The following is a 24,791-nucleotide window of genomic DNA, read 5'->3' on the forward strand; positions in this document are numbered from 1 at the left end:
TTCACCTCTCTGGATCTGATTTAGTGATTTTTGTTACTTACTCTGATTCTAGCCGTAGCAGTATACCTGTATTTGTGGATTAATTTGTCTCTTTTGCAAGGAGAGAATTAGTTACGGTTTCTATGGCTTGATATATCCATGCATTTGTAACTATTTACACTACTAATTTCATATAATTTCTGAATTAATAACTATAATTATTCAAATTAAACTTTACCAAGATGTTGAATATTGTAGTGAGGTGACAAACACATGACTCATTTTTGCAGTGTGCTGTATAACTCCTCTCATAACCTAATGCATTAATATGCAGGTTTTTGATATATATTTGATTTTTATATATATTTTGATTGATATTTTATTTTTGATATATTTATTTTTGATGATTGATAGAAACCTGAAATTTAGGGGACATATTGCAAAGGTAGTGAAGGTAACACAGAGGATTGCTGCAATAATGAGAAGGACACCGACCTGCAGAGATAAAAGGGTTATCATTCCGTTGTATAAGACTCTGATCAGACCACACTTAGACTATTGTTCTCAGATCTAGTCCCCAGGATTTGAAGGGGATAAATTAACTGTGGAAAGGGTACAAAGGCAGATAACAAAGATGGTGTCAGGACTGTACAATGTTAGTTATGAGGATCAGCTGAGGGAGTGTGGACTGCAGAGTTTGGTGGATAAAAGAAGGAGAGGTATGATTGAGACTTTTAAACTGTTGAGAGGTGGTTTCAGGGTTGACACTGGGGGAGTTCTTTCGCTTGGTTGAACAGCAGGAAGGAGTCATGACAAGGGGCCATCCCAGGAAGTTACGAAAGGAAACTGTGAGAAAGAGGGTGAGGAGTGGTTTCTTTGCATGGAGGGTGGGTGAACCATGGAATGCATTGCCTGATAGAGTTGTGAGGGCGAGAATGGTTATTGCGTTTAAGGAGTGGTATGATAGACTTTGTGTTTCCTAGGAGGGACCTTCCTCGATGATTCTTGATAGATTTGTGTTCTTAGAAAGGACCACCCACGATGAATCTTTTGACTCCAATAGAGGACTGAATAATAATAATAATAATAATATGCTATCCATAGTCATTTAATCTCTTTCAAAAGAAAGAATTGTCCAAAATTCCCATCGATTACTATCTATATTGCTTTTTTGATTTTTTTATTACATTGAGTAGAATTCCATATCATTTTGCCCAGTTCTTTAAATCTTTTTACATAACTTTTGAATTCTCTGTTGAATTTTAGTAGAAAATCATGGCAATGTTTCATTTGAAGCATACAAAAAATAGTAGATGATATCTATAAGTCACATCGCACCACTATTGCAAAAAAGAGGCATTATCAAAATTCTCAAAGACAGAACCATTATAATATCCAGTGATGATAATAAAAAAGATATAACATATCCTAAGGACATTCTCCTAAAAAATGATGATACAGTCTTAGAACTATTAATATCATATACAACATCAAGAGCATACAGAGCATATACAACACCGAGAATACAAAGGTGCTGTTTTTGTTAACTTTAGTATATTACAGATAAAATTGCAAGTTTTATCTGTAAAGTTTTAAAACTATACAACTTAAAAATTGCCTTTCAACCATTACAAAAAATATCCATGATGATAAGATCATTGAAACAACCTTACCACCTCTTAAACGATCAGGAGCATTCAAAATTCTTCTGCACTTGTGGCATATTTTACATTAGACATGAAGATAAAATGGGCACATAAATCAAGACTAGCAAGTCACACCATCAAAGCAAAATGCAGAGTAAACTGGCAACCCACTAAACTGCCATATATAAATTTAAAGTAGCAGGTGAAATGATATGGCATCCTACTCAGTGTAATAAGAACCATGGTCTTATCTTAAATCGTGGGCAGCATATATAAAAGACCTGCTTATTAATAACTGTTATACAACTTAAAAATTGCCTTTCAACCACTACTATATAAGAAACTGCTTATTAATGAATTAGGCTATGAGAGAAGTTATACAGCACACCTGCAACAATGAGCCATGCATCTGACATCTTGCTACAATATTCAACATCTTGCTCAAGTGTAATTTGAACAATGACAGTTGTTAATTCAGAAATCCGTCTGTGAATGCCTCTATTTTTTCTAGTTTTTTTTTTAATCTGAAGTACATGAAAATGTTGTATGAAACTAGTAATTTCTTACCAAAAATTAAAAAAAAAAGTTGCATGTGGTATTCACCAGACACAAAAGCAAAGTTAATCAAGTTTCATCACAAATGAGCTTCAAACCTGTGTCTCTTTTTTTTTCCCAAATATAAACAGTATGTTTCTTTATTATATTTTTAGGTAGATAATTTATTACCTATATTGCTTAATGTTGACAAAACCACCAAGCTTCAGAGATAATAAATTATCTACCTAAATTGTATTGGATGTAAATACATTTTCTTGCTGTCAAAGGTTCAGAGATGGGTGACTAAGCTTGTGACAGATTTGTAGAATGCTCCCTATGAGGATTGGTTGAAGGTTTGTGGATTACAAAGTTTGGTTACTAAGTGGAGGAGAGGAGACGTGATAGAAACGTTTAAGATATCAAAGGGGTTTTATAAAAATTGATGCAAGTGAAATTTTCAGCATGTGACAAATAATTAGAGAACTCAGGGCTATCCATGGAAATTGTGTAAGAGTATGGATGTGTGGACTACATTTTTTGCATGGAGAGTGGTGAATGAGTGGAATGGATTGCCAGAATTAGTTGTGGAGTTCCCTGACAGTGAGTGAGTTTAAGGAAAGGTAAGTTTTGAGTGTATAATAGTTAGTTTGGGTCTCCTACAATGAGTCTCTGGACTCCATGGAGATACTGTATAATAATAACAATAATATATATATCATGATATATGCTGTTATTTATCTTAAAAAATTTGCAAACTGGCTAATTATTATTATTACACCCTCCATAGAGTTGGCAGATTCATCATGGGAGATTCATTCAACTGACAACATATTGATTCTTAAGATCCTTAACACCATCATCATCATCAAATTCCTGCCATGTACCCTCAAGGGGTATACAGGATATGACAGTACTACATGAAAAAACTACATCATTACTAACTTCCTATCTACAATTTTCCTCCAAATCAGTCTGTTACTTGTCAAGACTCCAACATTATCAGATCTTATATTTCTATCGTCTAAGGCACTTTGTACCGTATCAATCCACCTATATCTTGGTCTTCCTCTGGGTCGTTTTCCTGCCAACCTGGCAGAGAACACTTGTTTTGCTAATCTTTCCTCTCCCATTCTATTTAAGTGACCACACCATCTGAGATTAGCTCTGCTAACGCATTCCTGGAGGTTAACAATGTCAAGTTCTTTCCTAATATCCTCATTTTTAATATGATATTGCCATTGATGCCATCTGTTCACGCCTCTAATCTTTCTCAGGACTCTCATATCTGCGGTCTCTAGTCTTTGGTCAAGTGTTTTACTTCTGACCCAGCTCTCAGATCCATAAGTTAAAATTGGTTTGAACACAGTCTTGTATACAGCTAATTTAGTGTTCCGACTAATTTCTTTCTTATTCCATATGAATTTATTCAATTGACTTCCCACGCTACCAGCTTTGCTGATTCTGTTGTCTATTTCTATATTTAGTTTACCATCTTCAGTAAAAATTGTGCCTAAGTAGCTGAAATGTTTTACTTGTTCCACAGGTTCTCCATTCACAACACAGTTGACATTTTCAATGATTCTGCCTATTTTCATTGTCTTTGTCTTTTTATTGCTGACCTTCATACCATATCTATTACAACAGCTATTCAATTTAGTCAGAGAATCTTGCAGACTTGTAGCGGATTTATTTAGAAGTATAACATCATCCGCATAAAGCAAAGAGCTGACATTAACATCTCCAATTTTGATATCAGGTTTAATACCACATTCCTTCATAATGTGATCCATATAGATAATGAATAACAGAGGGGATAATGTACATCCTTGTCTCACACCAGATTTAGCATTAAACCATCTTCCTGTACTTCCTTCAATTCTAACTGCTGACTCACAACTCAAATAAAGACTAAGTATTGCTTGATATAATGCCACATTGACACCATATAACTGCAGCGTATTGAATAGCTTCTCTCTTGGCACCTTGTCATATGCCTTTTCCAAATCGACAAAACTTAAATACAGATCTTTGTTATATTCCCATGCTTTCTCTACTATTTGTCGTAAAGTGAAGATCTGATCCTGACAGCCTCTATTTGGCCTGAATCCAGCTTGTTCTTCACCAAGCTTTCTTCCACAATTCTTCTCAACCGTTTCTCAAGTATACTTGCATAGATCTTGCCAGGAACACTCAGTAGGGAAATACCTCTGTAATTCTCACATTCAGTTTTATTTCCCTTTTTATATATGGGTACTATGAGAGCTCTACTCCAATCATCGGGAATTCGTCCCTCTGTCCAGGCTTTCTGAACTATGCAGTGCAGCCACTGTAAGACTCTTATACCACCATACTTCAGCATTTCTGGTCGAATATCATCTACTCCTGCTGCCTTTCCACATTTCAAGCCTCTGATGGCTTTTTCTACTTCAAGTATGGATATGTATTCCTGACTGCATACCTGGTCAGTGTTTTTTATCACTGTGCTGTCATCACTGCTTGTTTCATTTAGCAGTTTTTCAAAGTAATTACTCCATACTTCAAGGATATCTTTTTCTCCTGTTTTCATTTCACCTTTATCATCTCTAATTCCTTTTACAGCACTCTTTCCTCCATTCCTAAGCTTCTTCAACAACCTCCAGAATATTTTGCCACCTTCTTGATATTTATTTTCTATATTCTTGCCAAAGTCCTCCCATGACTTTTGTTTAGCTAGTTTTACACACTGTTTAGCTTTCTTACATTTGTCTCTGTATTCTGTAAGAGTAAAAGCTGACTTATTTGCCAGGAACTTTTGATATGCTTTCTTCTTTTCCTTCACTGCCTCTTTAACTTCCCGTGTCCACCAGGGAATTCTAATTTTTTTATCCTTGCACACAACCTCACCACATGCCTCTCTGGCAGAATCAATCAATGTTTCCTTCAGAGTTTGCCACTGAATCTCCAAGGTTTGATTCCTGTTCTCAAACTCTTTCATTTTCTTTTCAATAATATTTCTGTATTTTAGTCTACAGTTCACATCTGAGAGCTGCTCAACTTTTATTCCCTTTAAAACTTTCTTACATGTTATTCTTTTCAATATGAAATTCAATTTTATTCTGCTCAAGACTAAATAGTGATCACTTCCAATTTCAAATCCTCTGTACACTCTGGTGTCCTGCATCAGGGAGAAAACATCACTATCAACAATAACAAAGTCAATGAGACTTTTCTTATTCCTAGCCTCTTCTCTCCATGTGAATTTGTGCACATTTTTATGTTGGAACATGGTGTTAGTAATAACCAGTCCATGTCCTGAGCAGAAATCCAACAGATATTTGCCATTATTATTAGCTTTGCTCTTTTCTCCAAATTTTCCCAAAATATTTTTGTATGTCTCACAATCATTTCCTACTCTACTATTTAGATCCCCAACAAGGACCAACTTTTCCTTTTTGATTGTGTCAGTTGCTTTTTCTAAAGCCTCAAAAAATTCCTCACTTCTACCTTAGTAGAACCTTCCGTGGGACCATAGGCACAAATAAGTCTCATTGTCCAGTTCCCCATTCGCATATTTGCCCACATTACTCTACTTGAGACTGACTGCCATTCAAGAAGATTAGCCTCGTATTTTGTGTTGAATACTATGGCTACTCCTTCTTTTCCTTGATTGTTATTGCCTGAATATAACATTTTGTATTTATTGCTCAGAAAGATCTCACCAGTTTTGGTCTTTTTTGTTTCAGTCACCCCTATTATGTCGATCTGGTACTTATCTAATTCTTCAGCTAGCTCCATTTCTTTGCTATTCAGGCTTCTTACGTTGATAGTACCGATCTTTAACTCTGGTGATGTTGAGTTGGGGTTTGTTTTCAGATTTGTTCTAGTAGCTGACTTTTCGCTGTTCACCCTGGTTCCCTGGCGAAAACAACGGGGGCCTTGTTTAACCGGGCGACGCCCCAGCCGGCATGAAATTTTGTCATGTTGTACCATCGTTTTTTATTTTGGTTTAACCAATAAGAATACAATTTGGTCGGCTAAATCCCAAATTGCCAGCCCATCCTCGTTCGTTCAGTATCAAAGTAGATACCCAACAGGGTGCACCACGAGAAGGTGAGGATTGGACATTAGGTCAGAAGCCCTGGTCGGTTCTCCGCATTCCTTTAAAGGCTATGTGGAGGTCTCCTCTCAGTTATAGCATATTCTAGTAATGCATTCCATTCACTCACAATTCTCCATGTAAAAAATTTACTTCTCACACCTTTCTTCACTGCACTCTTACATAACTTCCAGCGATGGTCTCTGGATCTTTCCCTCTTGCCTTCTACTCTTTGTATAATCCCCTCGGGATTAATAATCCCCTTACTAACTTAAAACTCTCTATCATATCATCTCTTTTTCTCCTATCCACCACTTCCTTCAACCTCTTTCCATAACTGACATTCCAGAGTCATGATATTGCCTTAGTCACACATTTCTGGACCCTGTCCAATGTTTCCAGATCACAATGAAATCCAGGTGACCAAATCTGAGCACAATAGTCCAAGTGTGGTTTGTCCAATGCTTTATACAGTGGCACAACTCCCTCCTTATTTCTGTATGTCAGTGTACTCCTTATTATAGTGGCACTGCGATGTGCAGTCTTTGCAACACTTGCAATATGCCCTCTAAACTTCAGACTACTGTCAACCATCACTCCCAAATCTTGAATCTCATCCACTTACTGCAGTACAGCACCATCAATATAGTATACAACCTTATATTTCTGCACTCCAAAATGCAAACCTTGCATTTATTACTGTTAAAACTGCAATCTCACTGCTTTGTCCAAGTCAAATGTCTATTCAAAGCTTCATGAAAGGAATTAACATCAGCAGTGCTACTTATAATTCTCCCCAACTTTGCATCATCAGCAAATAACTGAAGATCCTCAGTTTATCATTTACAAGTGAATTAAACAGCAGATGCCCAAGAATAGAACCATGGGGAATGCCACTGATTACCCACCCTCCTTTTTTTGAGATCCTACTCCATCATACACAACTTGTTGATATCGTTCAGAGAGCAAATCACTTATGTGGTAATCTATTGAATGCTTTTAAAAGTCTAAGAATATCACTGCATATGATTCTCCCTTATATAACACACTTGTTACCTTAGCATAAAATACAAGTAAATTGCTAAAACAAGATTTACTATTTATAAATCCATGCTAACCATCATAAAGAATACTATGTCCATCAGCCCAACCTTGTTTTATATTTCTAATCAATCTATGCATACTGCTGTGTAATTGGAAACCTCTGTCATAGTAAATCATTTCACAGATATCAGGAATTTCAGAATCAGCTAATATTTGAGTAATATCTGGGTTATTAGAAGCAGATGTGTTGGGGAAATCACAACCAATAAGTGGCTTGGATCGGACTGGTTATTGACCTTAAAATGAACTACTGTGTTTGTTTACAAATGCCAGATATATCATAAGAGAGATGAAATGGTTTCCCTGATTGAGTTTATTCACTCCAAAATCATTGGAATAAGTGAAACATAGTTGAATGAAGGTAAATACTTTAATGGGAATAAAAATGGAACGATACAGTATTTTTAGTGAGGATAGAAAGAACTAGAACATAGGTTCCCAAAGTGGGTGGTACTGCCCCCAGTGGGTGCTGAAGCCTTCTAGGGGGGGCTATAGGGGGATCAGAAGCATTTGGGGGTGTTCAGGCAGTCTAGGGGTCGCAGTTCTTTATAGAAGAAATTAATAATATATATTTAACAATTAATTATTTTCGTGATTTTGCGATTAGATAATCATTTAAAATTTAAATATCGCATTTTAATTCATCTTATGCCTGTCTTACATGATCAATTTTTTTATCAATTTTCTATTTCAATTATTTAATCATTTAAAAATTTACCATGTCAGATAGAAATAGATGTCAATTTTCTATGTCAATGAGAAAATAGAGCATGTATATATGTGTTTATACATGTCTTGCAAAGTGGATGGTGGCCCGAAAAAGTTTGGGAACCTATGGACTAGAAGGAAGGAGAGGGATGAAAGAGGGAAATAGTGGCAATTGTTATGAGGCAGTGTGGAGTAACATGGAGGCTGACAGGAAGACATATTTAGTTGGATGTTGCTATATGCTAGGGAATGTGGAGGATAGTGATGAAAAAATGTATGAACAACTTGGATTAGTAAACAAAGGAAGGGTAATTATTATGAGTGATTTTAATTATGGCTGTATAGATTGGAATGAAGAAATAGCATTTGGGAATAAGGAAAATGAATTTCTCGAGTTATCAAGAGATAACTATCTCAGACAGCATGTAAAGGAGGGCATAGGAGGATTGAGAGTTTTAGATCTGATCATTTCATCAGAGGATGTAATTCTGAGTGGGGTTTCACACTTTCCTCCATTTGGTGAGAGTGATCATGAAGTGATCACCTGGGTTGTGGCCAGTCATATGCAGACTTTTGTGAGGAAAAGATATGTGTGGAATGATAATGCTGATGATTATGACAAGCTTAGGAGACAGCTTGGAGCTATACCATGGAATGAGGAGTTGAACAGTGAGGAAATAAATGCTGCTTGGGAACTGACAAAGACATACATAACAGTATCAGTGTCTGTGAGAAGAAGGTACTTTGGAGACAGTACAGGATGAATAATGGTAATAATCAGTTACATGGAGAGAATAAAGAACAAGCCAGGAGAGTGACTGAGTTAGTAAGGAAAACAAAAGTGCAGAAATTGGCAAATCATGCAAGGAAAAATCCTAGAGTTTTCTAGATATGTGGCAAATAGAAGGAATAATGATCATGGTAAGATGATGTTAATGGATGAAAATGGTAGAATGGTAACTGCTGCAGAAGACATTGTTAAGGTGTTCAGCGATCAATTTATATGGGTATTTTATTTAGATCAGGATGAATACATGAGGAACTTAAGTGTAGAGGTCATAGGAGAGAACAGTTTAATTATGAGTGAGCAGACGGTATTTGAGGAAATAAATAACCTTGATGTCAATAAGGCAATAGGATTTGCTAATACATCAGCACACGTCTTAAGGGAGTATTCCAGGGAATTGGCAGTAGCATTGGCATGCCTGTTTAATAATTCTTACAACAGTACAGGTTCCAAGGGAGTGGAAAGAAGGTAAAATTGTTCTACTGCATAAAGGTGGTGATAAGGAATACAGAAATGGGTTGATAACAGCAGTATTCTCTGTGGTAATCAGCATGGGTTTGTTAAAGGGAGATCATGTTTTACTAATTTACTTATATACTATAACAAGGTGACAAATACCTTGGACAGGGGATATTTATATACAGTGGTGTACTTGGATTTTGCAAAAGCTTTTGATAGACTGCCACATGACAAGCTGTTAAATAAATTAAAACAGATGGGATTGGATAACAGACTTCAGAGTTGGATCAGTGACTGGCTGTCAGATAGGTATCAGAAAGTTGTATATCCTAAAAAAGGAAGGTCACTAATGGTGTACTGCAGGGATTAGTTTTGGGACCATTGTTGTTCAGTTTGTATGTTAATGATAGTGGGATAGGTTTAACTAGTGATCTACAGCTGTTTGCAGATGATGCAAAATTGGGGAGAGCAATGCAGAGTCAAGCAGATATTATGCCTTACAGGAGGATTTTGAATAGATTGAATGAATGGGTAAGTGGAACTGTCAGTTCAGTGTTGTAAAGTGTAAAGTTTTGAGATTTGGTAAGCAATGATATACACTTGGTGGGAAAACTTTAAAGGAAGTAGAGGAGATTAGAGATCTGTGAGTGGTGGTGGACAAGGACCTGAATTTCAGGGGCCACATTGCACAAGTTGTGAAGACATCACATTGGATAATGGTAATGATGTAGAGGACCTGACATGCAGAAATAAAGAGGTTATAATGCCATTGTATAAAGTCTCGATCAAGCCTCATATGGATTGTGCTTGCCTGTTTTCATGGTGATGAGGATATGTTGGAAAGTGTAAAGAGAAGATTCACAAAAGCTGTCAGTAGTCTTTGGAATGTGGAACATGAGGACAGAAATGAGAGAATGTAAATTGCAGAGCTGCATGAATAGGAGGAGGTTGTTATCAAGTTGACACGGAAGAGATTTTTCATAGAATGGGGGGGGGATAGAACAATAGGCCATCACTGGAAACTATATAAGGAGAATGTGATCAGAGGAGTGAGGAGGAGGTTCATGGTGAGTGGAATGCATTACCTTAGTGTGTTGTGAATGTAGTAGACATATAGGCATAATTAACATTTAGGATTTAAAGCATAATTCACAGTTTACTCACAAGCTAACATTTAAAATAAAGCCTGTCTTTATTTATATACAGATGTCATATTGCTAGAACTTAAGCTATGGTCCAATCATATATGTATGGCTTGCAATTAATTCAGAAAGGCATGTTGCTAGTAAGCCATGATAATTAGACACCACTTTTAGAAAGATATATCAGGGAATGTTTTTTGATGATGATCCCTTTCATTAAAGATGAGTGGTTACATGGATTTTGTATTTATATACAGTGGTGTACTTGGATTTTGCAAAAGCTTTTGATAGACTGCCACATGACAAGCTGTTAAATAAATTGAAACAGATGGGATTAGTACCACAAGTAGACTGAGAATTTTAAAATCATAGAACTCAGGTGTGGCAATCTTTTCTTACTACATCAGATCTACAATAAGCAAGATGGTGGTGCTCTCATACAGGGTGGTGGAATTTACCTAAAAACTTGCACACAAATATTTATGTATGTCATTGCTTTGCTACCAAAGCAGTAACATTATTCATTTGGCTAGCCAGATGATACTTAGTGATTATATTAAAAAATAAGAGAAACAATTAATTACCACTCTTGTCCTTTATGTTCCTATGTTGAATGAGAAAAGATTTTGATTTCTTTAATATTATGATTACCCATAAGAAATTAAGGTGATTTGTTTATTGATTTTTTTTTCCTTTATCTAATTTATAATTCTAGATTGCAGTGGAAACGATTGAGAATATTCGCACTGTAGCTTCCCTTCACCAGGAACAAAGATTTTATGCATCATATGTTGCAGTTCTAAATGAACCCCGAAGGTATTATAAGGATAACTTTGAATAATATTTTAATGATTTCAGATGTTTTAAATAATGTTCTTTACTTGTTGACTGGCTTCATAAATTTGACCGTTAGAAAACACATTATTATGCTCAAATTAATTCAATGTTTTCTACTTAATGAATAAAAAATTATTTTATTTTTATATCATCAAGATTCTTATATTTCACTATTTAGTGTTATTTACTTACTCTTGTTGCTGTTAAATGTGTTCATAATATAAATGTTTATAAAATTTTCCTTTTAAAGTTTTTTTTTTTTTTTTGATATCTTGTACATTTTCAAGATATTTTAATATATTGTACAAACACATTGATATATAATTTATGAAAAAATTTATTTCTGAAGAATATAATGTAATGTGAACGATTGAAGGATGAAGAGATGTTGGAAAGGGTCCAAAAGTGACAGAGAAGAATAAGAAAAGGGTGATCATTATGGGTGATTTTAATTATGGCAATATAGACTAGAATGATGAGATAGCAACTGGAAGTAAAGAAAATGAGTTTCTTGAGTTTTTGAGGGATAACTACCTCAGACAGTATGTAACTGTAACAGAGGGCATGCGAGGATTGGGAGTCTTGGATTTGGTCATCTCATCAGAGGATGTAATTATAAATGAAGTGTCAAATCATCCACCAATTGGTGAGAGTGACCATGAAGTGATTGCCTGGGTGGTTGCCAGCAGTGCGAGGACCCCTGTGAAAAAATTGTGATATTAGATTAGTGCATTGGACTGGCTATGTGATAGGTATCAACAAGTTGTGTATGGGGGTGGGTTTGCCAGGAAAAGGAAAGTTACTAGTGGAGTGCCTCAGGAGTCTGTTATAGGACCATTACTGTTTAACTTTATATTAATGATATTGGCGAAGATTTGGATGGAGATATTCAGTTGTTTGCAGTTTGGACAAACCATAAAGAGTAATGAAAATGTTGTGGCCTTGCAAGAAGACTTGAATAAATTGAGTGATTGGGCACCGAAATGGGGATGAGAGTTCAATGTTACAAAATGTAAGGTTTTAAAATTTGGAAAACAAAGATGGGATGCAGAATTTATGCTTGGTGAGAATATATTGATGGAGGTAGAGGAAATAAGAGATCTGGGGGTAATAGTGGATAAGGATCTGAAATTTAGGGGACACATCGCCAAAATTGTGAAGACAACAGAAAGGCTTCTGGGAATAATGCGGAGGACACAGACGTGTAGAAGTAGGGAGATTCTTGTTCCGTTGTATAAGGCTTTGATTAGGCCAGACATGGACTATTGTGCCCAGATTTTGTCACCAGGTTTTCAGAAGGATGAAGAGATGTTGGAGAGGGTCCAAAGGTGACTGATTAAGGTAGTTGTTGACCTCTGGAATGTCAAGTATGAGGAAAGATTGAGAAGATGTAATTTGCAGAGTCTAGTGGACAGGAGGAAGAGGGGAGATATGATACAGACCTACAAGTTGGTAAGGGGTTGTTACAGGATCAATGGTGGAGAAGTTCTACAGAGAATAGTGGGAGATCAGGGGAGAACCAGAGGTCATCCCTGGAAACTGTATAAAGACGGTGTGAGTAGGGTAGTGAGAGGCAGGTTTTTTTTCATGCAGAGTTGTGAATGATTGGAATGCCTTGCCTGAGAGTGTGGTGTCTGCAAGGAGTTTGAGTGTGTTTAAGACATGGTATGATGATATGTGTGTGTGGTGATATGAGGTCTTGGAGTAATATAGACCTTACAGTAATCTGCTTCTTGATATCATTATCAATAAAAAAAAAAAATGCTCACATTACATTAAATGCTACGGTAAATGTTTGTTATGGATGTCCCACAAGGCACTTTGCACTGGTTTGTGAGAACTAATAGCTCAAATTGGTTAAGGTTCACCAAGCTAGTATTTCAAATTTATGACGGTTCACAAAATTGACCAAAAAATTATATATCATTCACTTACCAGTATGCTGCTTGAATTCTTTACGTATACTATGTACTTTCTCATGTTGAACATATGGATACATATGTTCTATGATCCCATAATGGAATAAATAACATTTTCAAACTATACTTTTTAATAAGACAAAAGCGAGCATAAAGTAAAAAGGTTTCTATTTAGCAACAATGCATCATGCACAGTGAAAATAGTGCATTCTGTGGCAGGTTCAGTCAGCAATTGGAATATGTCTTCAACAGTTCTTCTGTTGATTTTGTGTTTGAGAAATAGGTCATTTGTGTGTTTATCATAAATATTTCATGATGTTTGTGATAGAGAATTTTAGCCAATAATAGAGTACCTCTATCATTGGCTAAAAGTATTATGGGGAAAAATTATTGGCCCCCTACATACCCAATCAAAAAACCTAGTGAAGAATCGCAGAAAAAAAGGCGAGAAATTGATCTTGAAATGAAGTTGCAAGTTATAAAGCAACATGAATCTGGTAAGCCTATCGATATGATCACACATGACTTTGGATGGTCTCCTTCTAAGGTGATGGCCATTTTGAAAAATAAGGATAAAATCATAGAGGCTGTGAAAGGATTTGCTTCCATTAAATCAATGATAGTGACGAAGCAACGACAAGGTTCTATCGGTGATATGGAAAAGCTACTTGCATCATGTATAGAGAACCTGAACCAAAAGCACATGCCCTTTAGCACTGTGACCATAACAGTTAAGGCACTAAGTGTCTTCAACCTGTTGAAGGAGAAAGCAGGGCTGGATTACAACTATGAATTCAATGTTTCTTCCAGTTGATTCATGAGATTCAAGCAGCGTTTTGTGCTGCATAATGTGAATGGTGAATCTGCAAGTGCTGATGAGAAGCCTGGCAAGGAGTTTGTGGAGAAATTGGTAATAAAATTATTATGGGGAAAAATTATTTGCCACAGTAAATATTTAATATGGATAAGATTTCCTTGTTTTGGAAAAAAATGTCTGACCTGACATTCATCCACCAAAAGCTAAAATCTTTGCCTGGTTTCAAAGCACTTAAAGACCATATTACGATTCTGTTAGGAGGTAATGTTGCTGTATATAAACTGAAACAATTTGTGATATGGCACAGTGAGAATCCATGAGCCTTCAAAAAACATTATGAAGCATACTTTCCAATTCATTATCAGAGCAATATAAGAAGTCATGAATGACTCAAAAATTGTTTGTGGATGCCTTAATCAACTGTCATGCAAGTGAAATGGAAAGTTATTGTGTGAAAGAAAATGCAGAATTTAAAATTTTATTAATTCTAGATAATGCTATAGGTCATCCACCTTACATCAGTGATCTTGACCTAAAGATCAAGGTCGTGTTTCTCCCTCCAGACACTACTTCATTGATCCAGTCGATGGATCGGGGAGGGAGGTTCTTTCAGTGTTTAAGGCTTATTATCTACGAACTTTTTCACAAGCCATTTCTGCCATTGAAGGAAATTATGAGCCTCTTATGCAATTCTGCAAAGTATTCAATTTTTATCATGCTATTAAAAATATTGCTGTGGCTTGGAAGAAGTGACCTCTCAGTATGAGTGGCATGTGAAAAATGACCTTAAAAAATGTTTGTATACGATTTTGGAAGTTTTGAAAAAATGAAAACCTTTGTAAATCGAGTGAGGAACTAGTGGGTCTAGCAAACAATCTGAATCTCAAAGTGAATGATGACAACATAGATCAACTCATAGAACGTGCCCTTGAAGAGTTGACCAATGAAGAATTGATCAAATTGGAGGAACAACTTGTTGCAGAAGAGGAAGAACGAGAAAAGGAAGAGGGAAAAGAGAAACAAGAAGAGGTAGTTAAACAATTCACAGCGAAGGGTCTTGCAGAAATATTCTCTGAAGTTAGTGATGTTCTCAAAATGGCTGAAGACATAGACCCCCAATGTTGAATGTGTTACTTATTAGTAGAAAGGAAAGTACATGATGCATTTGTTTGCTATAAACAAATTTATAATGAAAAGAAGAAGAGGAATAAGCAAAGCACATTGGACATTTTCACCAAAAAATAAAAGGTTACACCAGAAGAGTTGCAGCCTGGTCCTTCACCTAGGGAAGATAATGAAGGTGTGATTGTGGAGGAAGATTGGGTGATTATTCTCCTGTTTTATAGTGACAGTAATGCACAGTACAGTTTTATAAGGTTTAAAAATTAAAATGATAGTATACTTATTACGGTTAAGTCCCTAACACCTATAACTCTATTGATTTAATATATTGACTTACGTCCTGCCAAATGGAATGGAACCCCGATGTAAGTCGAGGGATGACTTAACTGTGCATATTCAAACTGTCAATCTGAAGTTAGATTCATTATCCTAGTGCTTCCTTCTACCTAAGCAAAGCTTTACATGTCTGTATTTCCATTTAGCTTATGCATGTATATTTCTGTGACATCACTATTACATGTTACTATTGCAAATCAGTGGTTTGCAATAGTGACTAGCAGGTGGACCTAGTCTGGAGGACAAACTCATCACCATCAATTTTCTGAAATACATCCTCAAGAGATGTTCATGCTACTATGACAGCACTGTATGATTACATTATTATTATTATTAATCTCCTAATAGTTTTCTTTCAATTAGTCCAATATTCTCCTATCTAATATTTTGTTAGATATGACATTGATATGCACTCCTGTTTGCGTTCCTCTTGAAAAATTTCTGCTACTGTTCTGTCACTACTTCTTTAACAGTTCAAAGTAATTACTCCAGACATCTGGGATGCCCTTATCTTCAGTTTTCATGTAACCATTATCAACTATGATTCCTTTTACAGTACTCTTTCCTCCATTTCTAAGCTTTTACAATAGCTTCTAAAATATTTTGCCATCTTCCTGATATTTATCTTCTTTATTCCAACCAAAGTCTTCCCATGACTTTTGTTTAGCTACTTTTACATATTGCTTATCTCTCTCTTACATTTTTCTTTTGTATTCTTTTAGCTGCGTCTGTCGATTCATTTGCTGGGAACTTTTGATTTTGATATGCTTTTTTTTTATTTTCCAGGACTGCTTCTTTAACAACTTGTGTCCAGTATAGTGTTTCCATTTTCTGTCCTTGCAGACAACTTCACTACATGCTCCTGGCTGAATCAGTCAATGTTTTTTTTTCATATTTTGCTGCTGAGACTCCAAGGTTTTTGAATTGGAGGCCAACTTCTATTTACCATAATTCATATTATGCCTTGGCTTGAATGCATTTAGCATTGGTACACTCCCTTTTCACTCTGGCTGTGCATGACATTTTCTCACTTGCATGATCCTTTTGCAATCTTTAGAGATACCCTCATTCTTCAACCACTTATTACCCTATGGAGTAAGTGTTCCCCTAAATATAACCAATCCTGTCATTGTTATATATGCCTCAATCATATCACCCCATCTTTCCCTTTCTGTCAGCTCTATAGTGCATATTCCTTCAATCTGTCCTCGTACTCAACATTTCACACTTTTGAGGCAGTCTTAGTTACTCACCTCTTAATTTTTTTCTGATGTTTCCTTGTCATCCAAATACCTGGGTCTCTGCACTAAAATCCTTATTTGTTCTAAACTCTGAACAGATAAGGTACCCTGTGCAGTGTCACTGTCACCTCCTTATTCCAATCATTGCAGTATGTTAATATCCATTATGGCAGCAATTTTCTGATAGCCTTCACAGTTTTGGCAGTTTGTTTTCAATTCCCCCCCCCCCCCCAAGAACAACCCTTGCCTCTTCCACCTCTTGAAGCAAACCTTCACCAGTATACAGTATCCCTCATCCTGTATACCCAAACTCTAATATGCTGTGAGTTTGAATCTTCTGGGCATGGATATTTATGAATATCTTTAGGTAATAGATGAATTTTATCACTTCCATCTACACATTTTATCACTTACATCACTTACATCTACAAGCTGTGTAGATTTCATCTACACAGCTTGATAGAGGCCAGACATGGCATTAAAAAAAATAAAAAGTTTAAAACAACAAAATTTCATGATAACCACAGTAATAAACTGTAATGAAAGTACAAATCACAAATAAAGTTTATTACTGTGGTTATTGTGTAATTTTTTTTTTATAGTTATGCCACAGATACCTTTAAAGATTAGATAAAAAAAGTTTATTCTCTAGATCAGGGTTTCCGGATTATGTAACCCTTAGTTTGTCACTAATGTATTATAGGTTTACAATCTTTTGTGTGTAGGATTCACACAGAGAAGAACTCCTCTGACTAAGGTACATGACTTTTTTTACACTTGTCAGCATTGAATTAATATTTCCATTTCTATTCATCTATCCAGAATACCATCTTATAGAAAAGCACATGAGTACTCTGCCAATGAGCTCATGAACTCATCTGCATAAGTTCTCTAACTTCCTGCATTATCTGTAAATAATTGAATATTTCCTCACAAACTTTGAATTGCATCAAGGTTATACTGTGCCAGGAAACCTGAATTTTTAGTAAATAAATTATGAAGCTATATATTTTCTCTCCTAATATACTATTGCCACTATTGCTAGAGACTTATACAGTTATAGTTAATTATAAAAAAGTAAAACTGCATTTTAGGAAGTTCCATTTATTTATTTTCTTCCTGAATATATTTTTACTGAATATATGCTGTACTAACAGCTTTTCCATAATGAATACCTTCTTCCAGCACTGAGAAGTCCACAAGTATACCTGGTACAGGGATACACTAGAACAAAGGTCTCTGATTGACTTCTTTATAGTCTCAGCAGACTTATTTTCCTCAGTGTTGGACGTTCGTGTGAGAAGAGGGGCAGAACTGTCAACTGACCACCATCTTGTTGTGTGCACTCTACGGCTTCAGAAACCAGATGCTATCATCAACGCTGGTAGGCCTAAGCAGCTGTACCATGTGAAATGGGAGGCATTGGAAAATGAGGCTGTGAGGAAGAATTTTGCAGATGACATTTTCTCCAGGTTCAAAGAGATTCCCAAGAATACTGTAGATGTTGAGGAGGAGTGGAAGCTGTTCAGAACAGCTGTTACTGTCTCTGCACTCTCATGCTATGGCAGAAAGCGGCTCGACATGGCAATGGACAGTGAGAAAAGGACACCTTGGTGGAACCAAGAAGTCCAAAAAACTGTCTGGGCAAAAAAAAAAAAAGGAGTCCTACCTAACATGGCTTAGGGTCAGGTCACCTGAGATGCGTTTACAGTATGCTGAAACATAAAAAGCTGCTGCTGAGGCAGTAAAGACAGCAAAGCAGAAGGCTTGGGAATCCTTTGGAGAAAGATTAGACTCATCCTATGCAAATGCAAACAAAGTATTCTGGCAGACCATACGCCGCCTTCGAGGGAGGAAATCGTGCACAGCAAGGGCAATTAAGGCCTCTGATGGCACACTTTTAACAACCGAGAAGGATATCCTCCATAGATGGAAGGAATACTTTGAGCCTTCTTAACCCAGGTGTCCCAGCAGTTGTTGGCATCCAAGAGGTGCAGATCGGGACAATGACTAGTCTCACAGCAGAAGAGGTCCATTTAGCAATAAAATTGCTAAAATCGGGCAAGGCTTCCGGCGATGATGAAATTCGGCCCAAAATGCTAAAAACCTTAAATTGAGACAGTATTCTCTGGCTGACTCGAGTGTGTCGGGTTGCTTGGATATCTGGGCGAGCACCAAAGCAATGGCAGACAGGCATAATAATACCAGTCTTCAAGAGGAAGACCAGAAGGATTGCAGTAACTATCGTGGCATCTCTCTGCTCAGCCTGCCTGGGAAAGTGTATGCTAAGTGCTTGGAAAGACGGTGCAGGAGCATAGTTGAGTCAAAGTTCCAGGAAGAACAATGTGGCTTTCGTCCTAGTAGAAGCACAACTGACCAAATCTTCACTTTAAGGCAAGTCTTTGAGAAATCTTGGGAATATGCCAAAGAATATCTACACATGTTTTGTGGACTTGGAGAAGGCATATGACCAGGTTCCTCGGGATAAGCTTTGGCAAGTAGTACAGGAGTATGGAGTGGATAGTCAACTATTAGCTGCCATCAAGTCCCTGTATGAATGCCCAGAGTTTTGTGTCAGGGTAAACAGCACAAAGTCTGAACCTTTCACAGTCTGCAGTGCATGTGTCAGAATTGGAAGATGTAGCATTGGACGTCTGCTTTTTGCAGATGACCTAGTTCTGCTTAGCTCTTCCACAGATGACCTCCAGCAGACCCTGGATAGGTTTGTAGCTGTTTGTGTAGATGCTGGAATGAAGATCAGTGTAGCCAAAACTGAAACATTTGTGGTCTCAAGACATCCATCCCAGTGCACTCTACATGTAATTGGAGTCCCAATGAGGCAGGTGGAGAAATTTAAATACCTTGAGTCCATATTCATGAACGACGGAAAATGGAATGTAGAGCTAGATACTCGAATTGGCTTAGCAAGCTCAGTATTGTGGGAGCTTGGTTGTTTGGTAGTATTGAAGCACAAGTTAAGCCAGAAGGCAAAGCTGGCTGTCTTCAATACAGTCTATGTCCCCATCCTCACCTATGGTCATGAGAATTGGCTAATGACCGAAAGAATGTGGACACGAATCCAAGCAATTGAAATGAGGTTCCTTCGAGGGGTTGCAGGACTGACAAGACTTGACAGAGTCAGAAGCTCTGCAATTCAGGAAACCCTCAATACTCAACCGCTGCTTCTCTGTGTTGAGAGATCACAGTTACGTTGGTACGGGCACCTGGTCAGAATGCCACAAGAGAGGCTCCCTCAGCTGGCCCTCTTTGCCAAGCCAGAGGGTGGGAGGCCACGTGGAAGGCCAAGGACTCGCTGGATAGATTATATCCAAAACCTTGGGTGGACACGTTTGGGAATCCCACCAGAACTCCCGAGCTTGGTGGCAGAGGATCATGACCATTGGAAGTTCCTCTTGCAGCTGTTGCCCCCACAACCCAATTAGGAAAGGTGGGCCTTGAAGATGCTTGTATGTATATTTTTACCTGAATATATTAGGGAAGGTATGAATGGGGATATTCAGTTCTTTGCAGATGATGCAAAGCTGAGAAGAATTTGGAAAACACAAAGATGGAATGTAGAGTGTAAAGTTGATGGGTATATACTGGAGGAGGTGGAGAAAATTAGAGATCTGGTGATGAGTCTATAGAGACTTAAAATTTAGAGAATATGTTGCTAAAATTGTGAGGACAGCAACTTTGTAGAAGTGAGGAGATTATGGTTCCATTGTATGAGGACTTCAATAAGCCTACCATGCACTGATTTGGTCACCTGGTTTTCAAAAGGATGAAGAGCCAGTTGAAAGAGCCCAGATACTAAGGTATTTCTGGTCTGGAATGTTGAGTATAAATAAAGGTTGAGAAGTTGCAATTTACAGAGTCTAGTGGATAGGAGGAGGGGTGATACTGTACAAAGACATATATAAGTTGGCAAGTGTTTCTTATAAGATTAAAGTTGAAGAGATTTTTCAGAGAATGAGAAAACAAGAATCATCCCTGGAAGCTGTATATGGATGATGTGATCAAAGGAATGAGAAGCAGGTTTTTTTGTACGAAGAGTGATGAATGATTGGAATGCATTGCCTGCGAGTGTGGTGTCTGCAGAGAATTTGAATGCATTTAAGGCATATTATGAGGAGTTCTGTGTATGAGAGAGAGAGACCTCCCATGATGAGTGTTTTACTCATGGAGATCTGAGAATAATAATGCAAAAAAGCCTCATGAATGAATAAATTTCCTACTAGAACTGCCTGTGGCTCAAGCTGTGGTTTAAAGTCCTAGTATTATAAGAGAAGAAATGTTTTAAAAAAATAATATTTTACATTATTTTTAGAATGTTAAAAATATAAAAAGTGTGTTTTACTAAGAGAAGAGAAGAAAGGAAAGATCTCATTATTATTAGTGTCCTTGACTTTTGACATCAATAATAAAATCATCATAATTTACCTGTTAGCTTATCCACTGAGTCAGCACTTATTAATGCCTTTTAAAAATGGTTTCATTAACTCTCTATGAAGCAGTGGTAAGAGAACTAATTTGGATCCTCTAAACTTTTACACACACACACACAGAATTTTTAATATGCAATATAATATATTACATTATATAATATATAGTCCAGAATGAAGATTTCTCATTGCATGCTCAAAAGTGCTGTAATGTCACATTCACCAAGAAAACAACAACCAGACTATTGTCCAATGCATAAATTGTACATACTGAGATTACTGTCCAAAGCTTACAGATGACTTTCAGATCTCCACAAATTCATCATTGTCATCAAATTCCTGACATATACCCTCAAAGGGTGTACAGGATATGATGGTACATGAAAAATTTACATCATTACTAACTTCCTACCTACAATTTTCTGCCAAATCAATCTGTTACCTGTCAAAGCTAACATTATCAGATCTTATATTTATATATCTATCTTCTATGGCATTTTTTACCATATCAATCCACCTATATCTTGGTCTTCCTCTGGGTTGTTTTCCTGCCAACCTGGCAGAGAACACTTATTTGGGTAATCTTTCCTTGCCCATTCTATTTAAGTGACCATACCACCTGAGATTAGCTCTTCTAACGCATTCCCAGATGCTGACAATATCAAATTCTTTCCTAATATACTTGTTTTTAATATGATATTGCCATTGATGCCATCTGTTCACGCCCTAATCTTTCTCAGGACTCTCATATCTGCAGTCTCTAGTCTTTGGTCAAGTGTTTTACTTCTGACCGAGCTCTCAGATCCATAAGTTAAAATTGGTTTGAACACTGTCTTGTATACAGCTAATTTAGTGTTTTGACTAATTTCTCTCTTATTCCATATGAATTTATTCAACTGACTTCCCACCATACCAGCTTTGTTGATTCTGTTGTCTATTTCCATATTTAATTTACCATCTTCAGTAAAAATCGTGCCTAAGTAGCTGAAATGTTTTACTTGTTCTACAGGTTCTCCATTCACAACACAGTTGACATTTTCAATGATTCTGCCTATTTTCATTGTCTTTATCTTTTTATTGCTGACCTTCATACCATATCTATTACAACAGCTATTCAATTTAGTCAGAGAATCTTGCAGACTTGTAGCGGATTTATTTAGAAGTATAACATCATCCGCATAAAGCAAAGAGCTGACATTAACATCTCCAATTTTGATATCAGGTTTAATACCACTTTCCTTCATAATGTAATCCATATAGATAATGAATAACAGAGGTGATAAAGTACATCCTTGTCTGACACCAGATTTAACATTAAACCATCTCCCTGTACTTCCTTGAATTCTAACTGCTGACCTACAACTCAAATAAAGACTAAGTATTGCTTGATGTAATGATCCACTGGCACCATACAACTGTAGTGTTTTGAATAGCTTCTCTATTGGCATCTTGTCATATGCTTATTCCAGATCTACAAAACTTAAATACAGATCTTTGTTATATTCCCATGACTTTTCAACTATTTGTCGTAAAGTGAATATCTGATCCTCACAGCTTCTATTTGGCCTGAATCCAGCTTGCTCCTCACCAAGCTTCTCTTCCACAATCCTTCTCAACCGTTTCTGAAGTATACTATCATAAATCTTATCAGGAACACTCAGTAAGAAATACCTCTGTAATTCTCATAATCAGTTTTATTTCCCTTTTTTATATATGGGTACTATCCAATATGTGGAAAGGCTCTACTATGAGAGCCTTTCCACATTTTAAACCTTTGATGGCTTTTTCTATTTCAAGCATGGATATGTATTCCTGATTGCATGCCTGGTCAGTGTTTTTTATCACTGCTAGTCTCATTTAGCAATTTTTTGAAGTAATTACTCAATACTTCAAGGATATTTTTTTCTCCCAGTTTCATATCACCTTTATCATCTCTAATTCCTTTTACAGCACTCTTTCCTCCATTCATAAGCTTCTTCAACAACCTCCAGAATATCTTGCCATCTTCTTGATATTTATTTTCTATGTTCTTACCAAAGTCTTCCCATGTCTTTTGTTTTGCTAGTTTTACATGGTGTTTAGCTTTCTTACATTTGTCTCTGTATTCTCTAAGAGCACCAGCTGACTTATTTGCCAGGAACTTTTGATATGTTTTCTTCTTTTCCTTCACTGCCTCCTTAACTTCCTGTACCCACCAGGAAGTTCTGATTTTTCTATCCTTGCAGATAACCTCACCGCATGTCTCTCTGGCAGAATCAATCAATGTTTTCTTCAGAGCTTGCCACTGAATCTCCAACGGTTTGATTCCTGTTCTCAAACTCTTTCATTTTTTCTTGAATAATGCTTGTATATTTTAGTCTACAGTTCACATCTGAGAGCTGCTCAACTTTTATTCTTTTTAAAACTTTCTTACTTGTTTTTCTTTTCAATATGAAATTCAATTTTATCCTGCTTAAGACTAAATGGTGATCACTTCCAATTTCAAATCCTCTGTGCACTCTAGTGTCCTGCACCAGAGAGAAAACATCACTATCAACAATAATATAGTCAGTGAGACTTTTCTTATTCCTTGCCTCTTCTCTCCATGTGAATTTGTGCACATTTTTATCTTGGAATATGGTGTTAGTAATAATAAATTGGATTTCTGATCCATGTCCTGATCAGAAATCCAACAAGTATTTGACATTATTACTAACTTTGCTCTTTTCTCCAAATTTTCCCAAAATATTTTTGTATGTCTGACAATCATTTCCTACTGTGCTATTTAGATCCCCAACAAGGACCCACTCTTCATTTTTCATTATGCCAGTTACTTTTTCTAAAGCCTCAAAAAAATTCTTCCACTTCTACCTTAAGAGAACCTTCTGTTGGTTCATAGACACAAATAAGTCTCATTGTCCAGTTCCTCATTCTGATATTTGCCCACATCACTCTACTTGAGACTGCCTGCCATTCAAGAAGATTATCCTCATATTTAGTGTTGAATACTATGGCTACTCCTTCTTTTCCTTTATTGTCATTGCCTGAATATAACATTTTGTATTTATTGCTCAGAAAGATCTCACCAGTGTTTGTCTTTTTTGTTTTAGTCACCCCTATTATGTCGATCTTCCACATATGAGGTACTTATCAGCTAGCTCCATTTCTTTGCCATTCAGGCTTCTTATGTTGATAGTACTGATCTTCAATTCCGGTGATATTGATTTGGGGTGTGTTTTAGGATTTGTTCCAGTAACTGACTTTTCGGTGTTCGCCCTGGTTCCCTGGAGTAAACAACGGTACAACATGATAGAATTTCATGTCCCAGCCGGCATGAAATTCTATCATATTGTACCATCATTTAATATTGTGGTTTAACCAATAAGAATACAATTTGGTCGGCTAAATCCAAAATTGCTAGCCAATCCTCGTTCGTTCAGTATTCAGGTAGATGCCTAGCAGGGTGCACCACGAGAAGGTGAGGATTGGACTGGTCGGTTCTCCACATTCCTTTAAAGGCTATATGGAGGTCTCCTCTCAGTTATACAGCTTTGACCCTTAAGTACCCCCTTAAGCATCTCCACAAATTAACCATTTGTATTCTTTATATTTCACTTTTTCAAGAAGAAATTCAAGATATTAACAAGTCTCTGGAACA

The 24,791-nt window shown here is 36.6% G+C and overlaps 1 protein-coding gene across 1 annotated transcript in view; it reads left to right on the forward strand.

Moving 5' to 3' along the window:
- LOC150100045 (ATP-dependent translocase ABCB1-like) overlaps positions 1-24,791 on the forward strand; it is a 280,795-nt gene that overhangs the window by 209,759 nt on the left and 46,245 nt on the right. The window contains exon 22 of the mRNA XM_090403288.1: positions 11,153-11,253. Within this exon, the coding sequence (XP_090259414.1) occupies positions 11,153-11,253 (101 nt within the window). The remainder of the gene's footprint in view (positions 1-11,152; positions 11,254-24,791) is intronic.

This window comes from Typopeltis vanoorti, chromosome 13 (genome assembly GCF_054136105.1).
Source record: "Typopeltis vanoorti isolate ZY-2024b chromosome 13, IOZ_Tvanoo_1.0, whole genome shotgun sequence".
In the NCBI taxonomy this organism is placed as follows: Eukaryota; Metazoa; Arthropoda; class Arachnida; order Uropygi; family Thelyphonidae; genus Typopeltis; species Typopeltis vanoorti.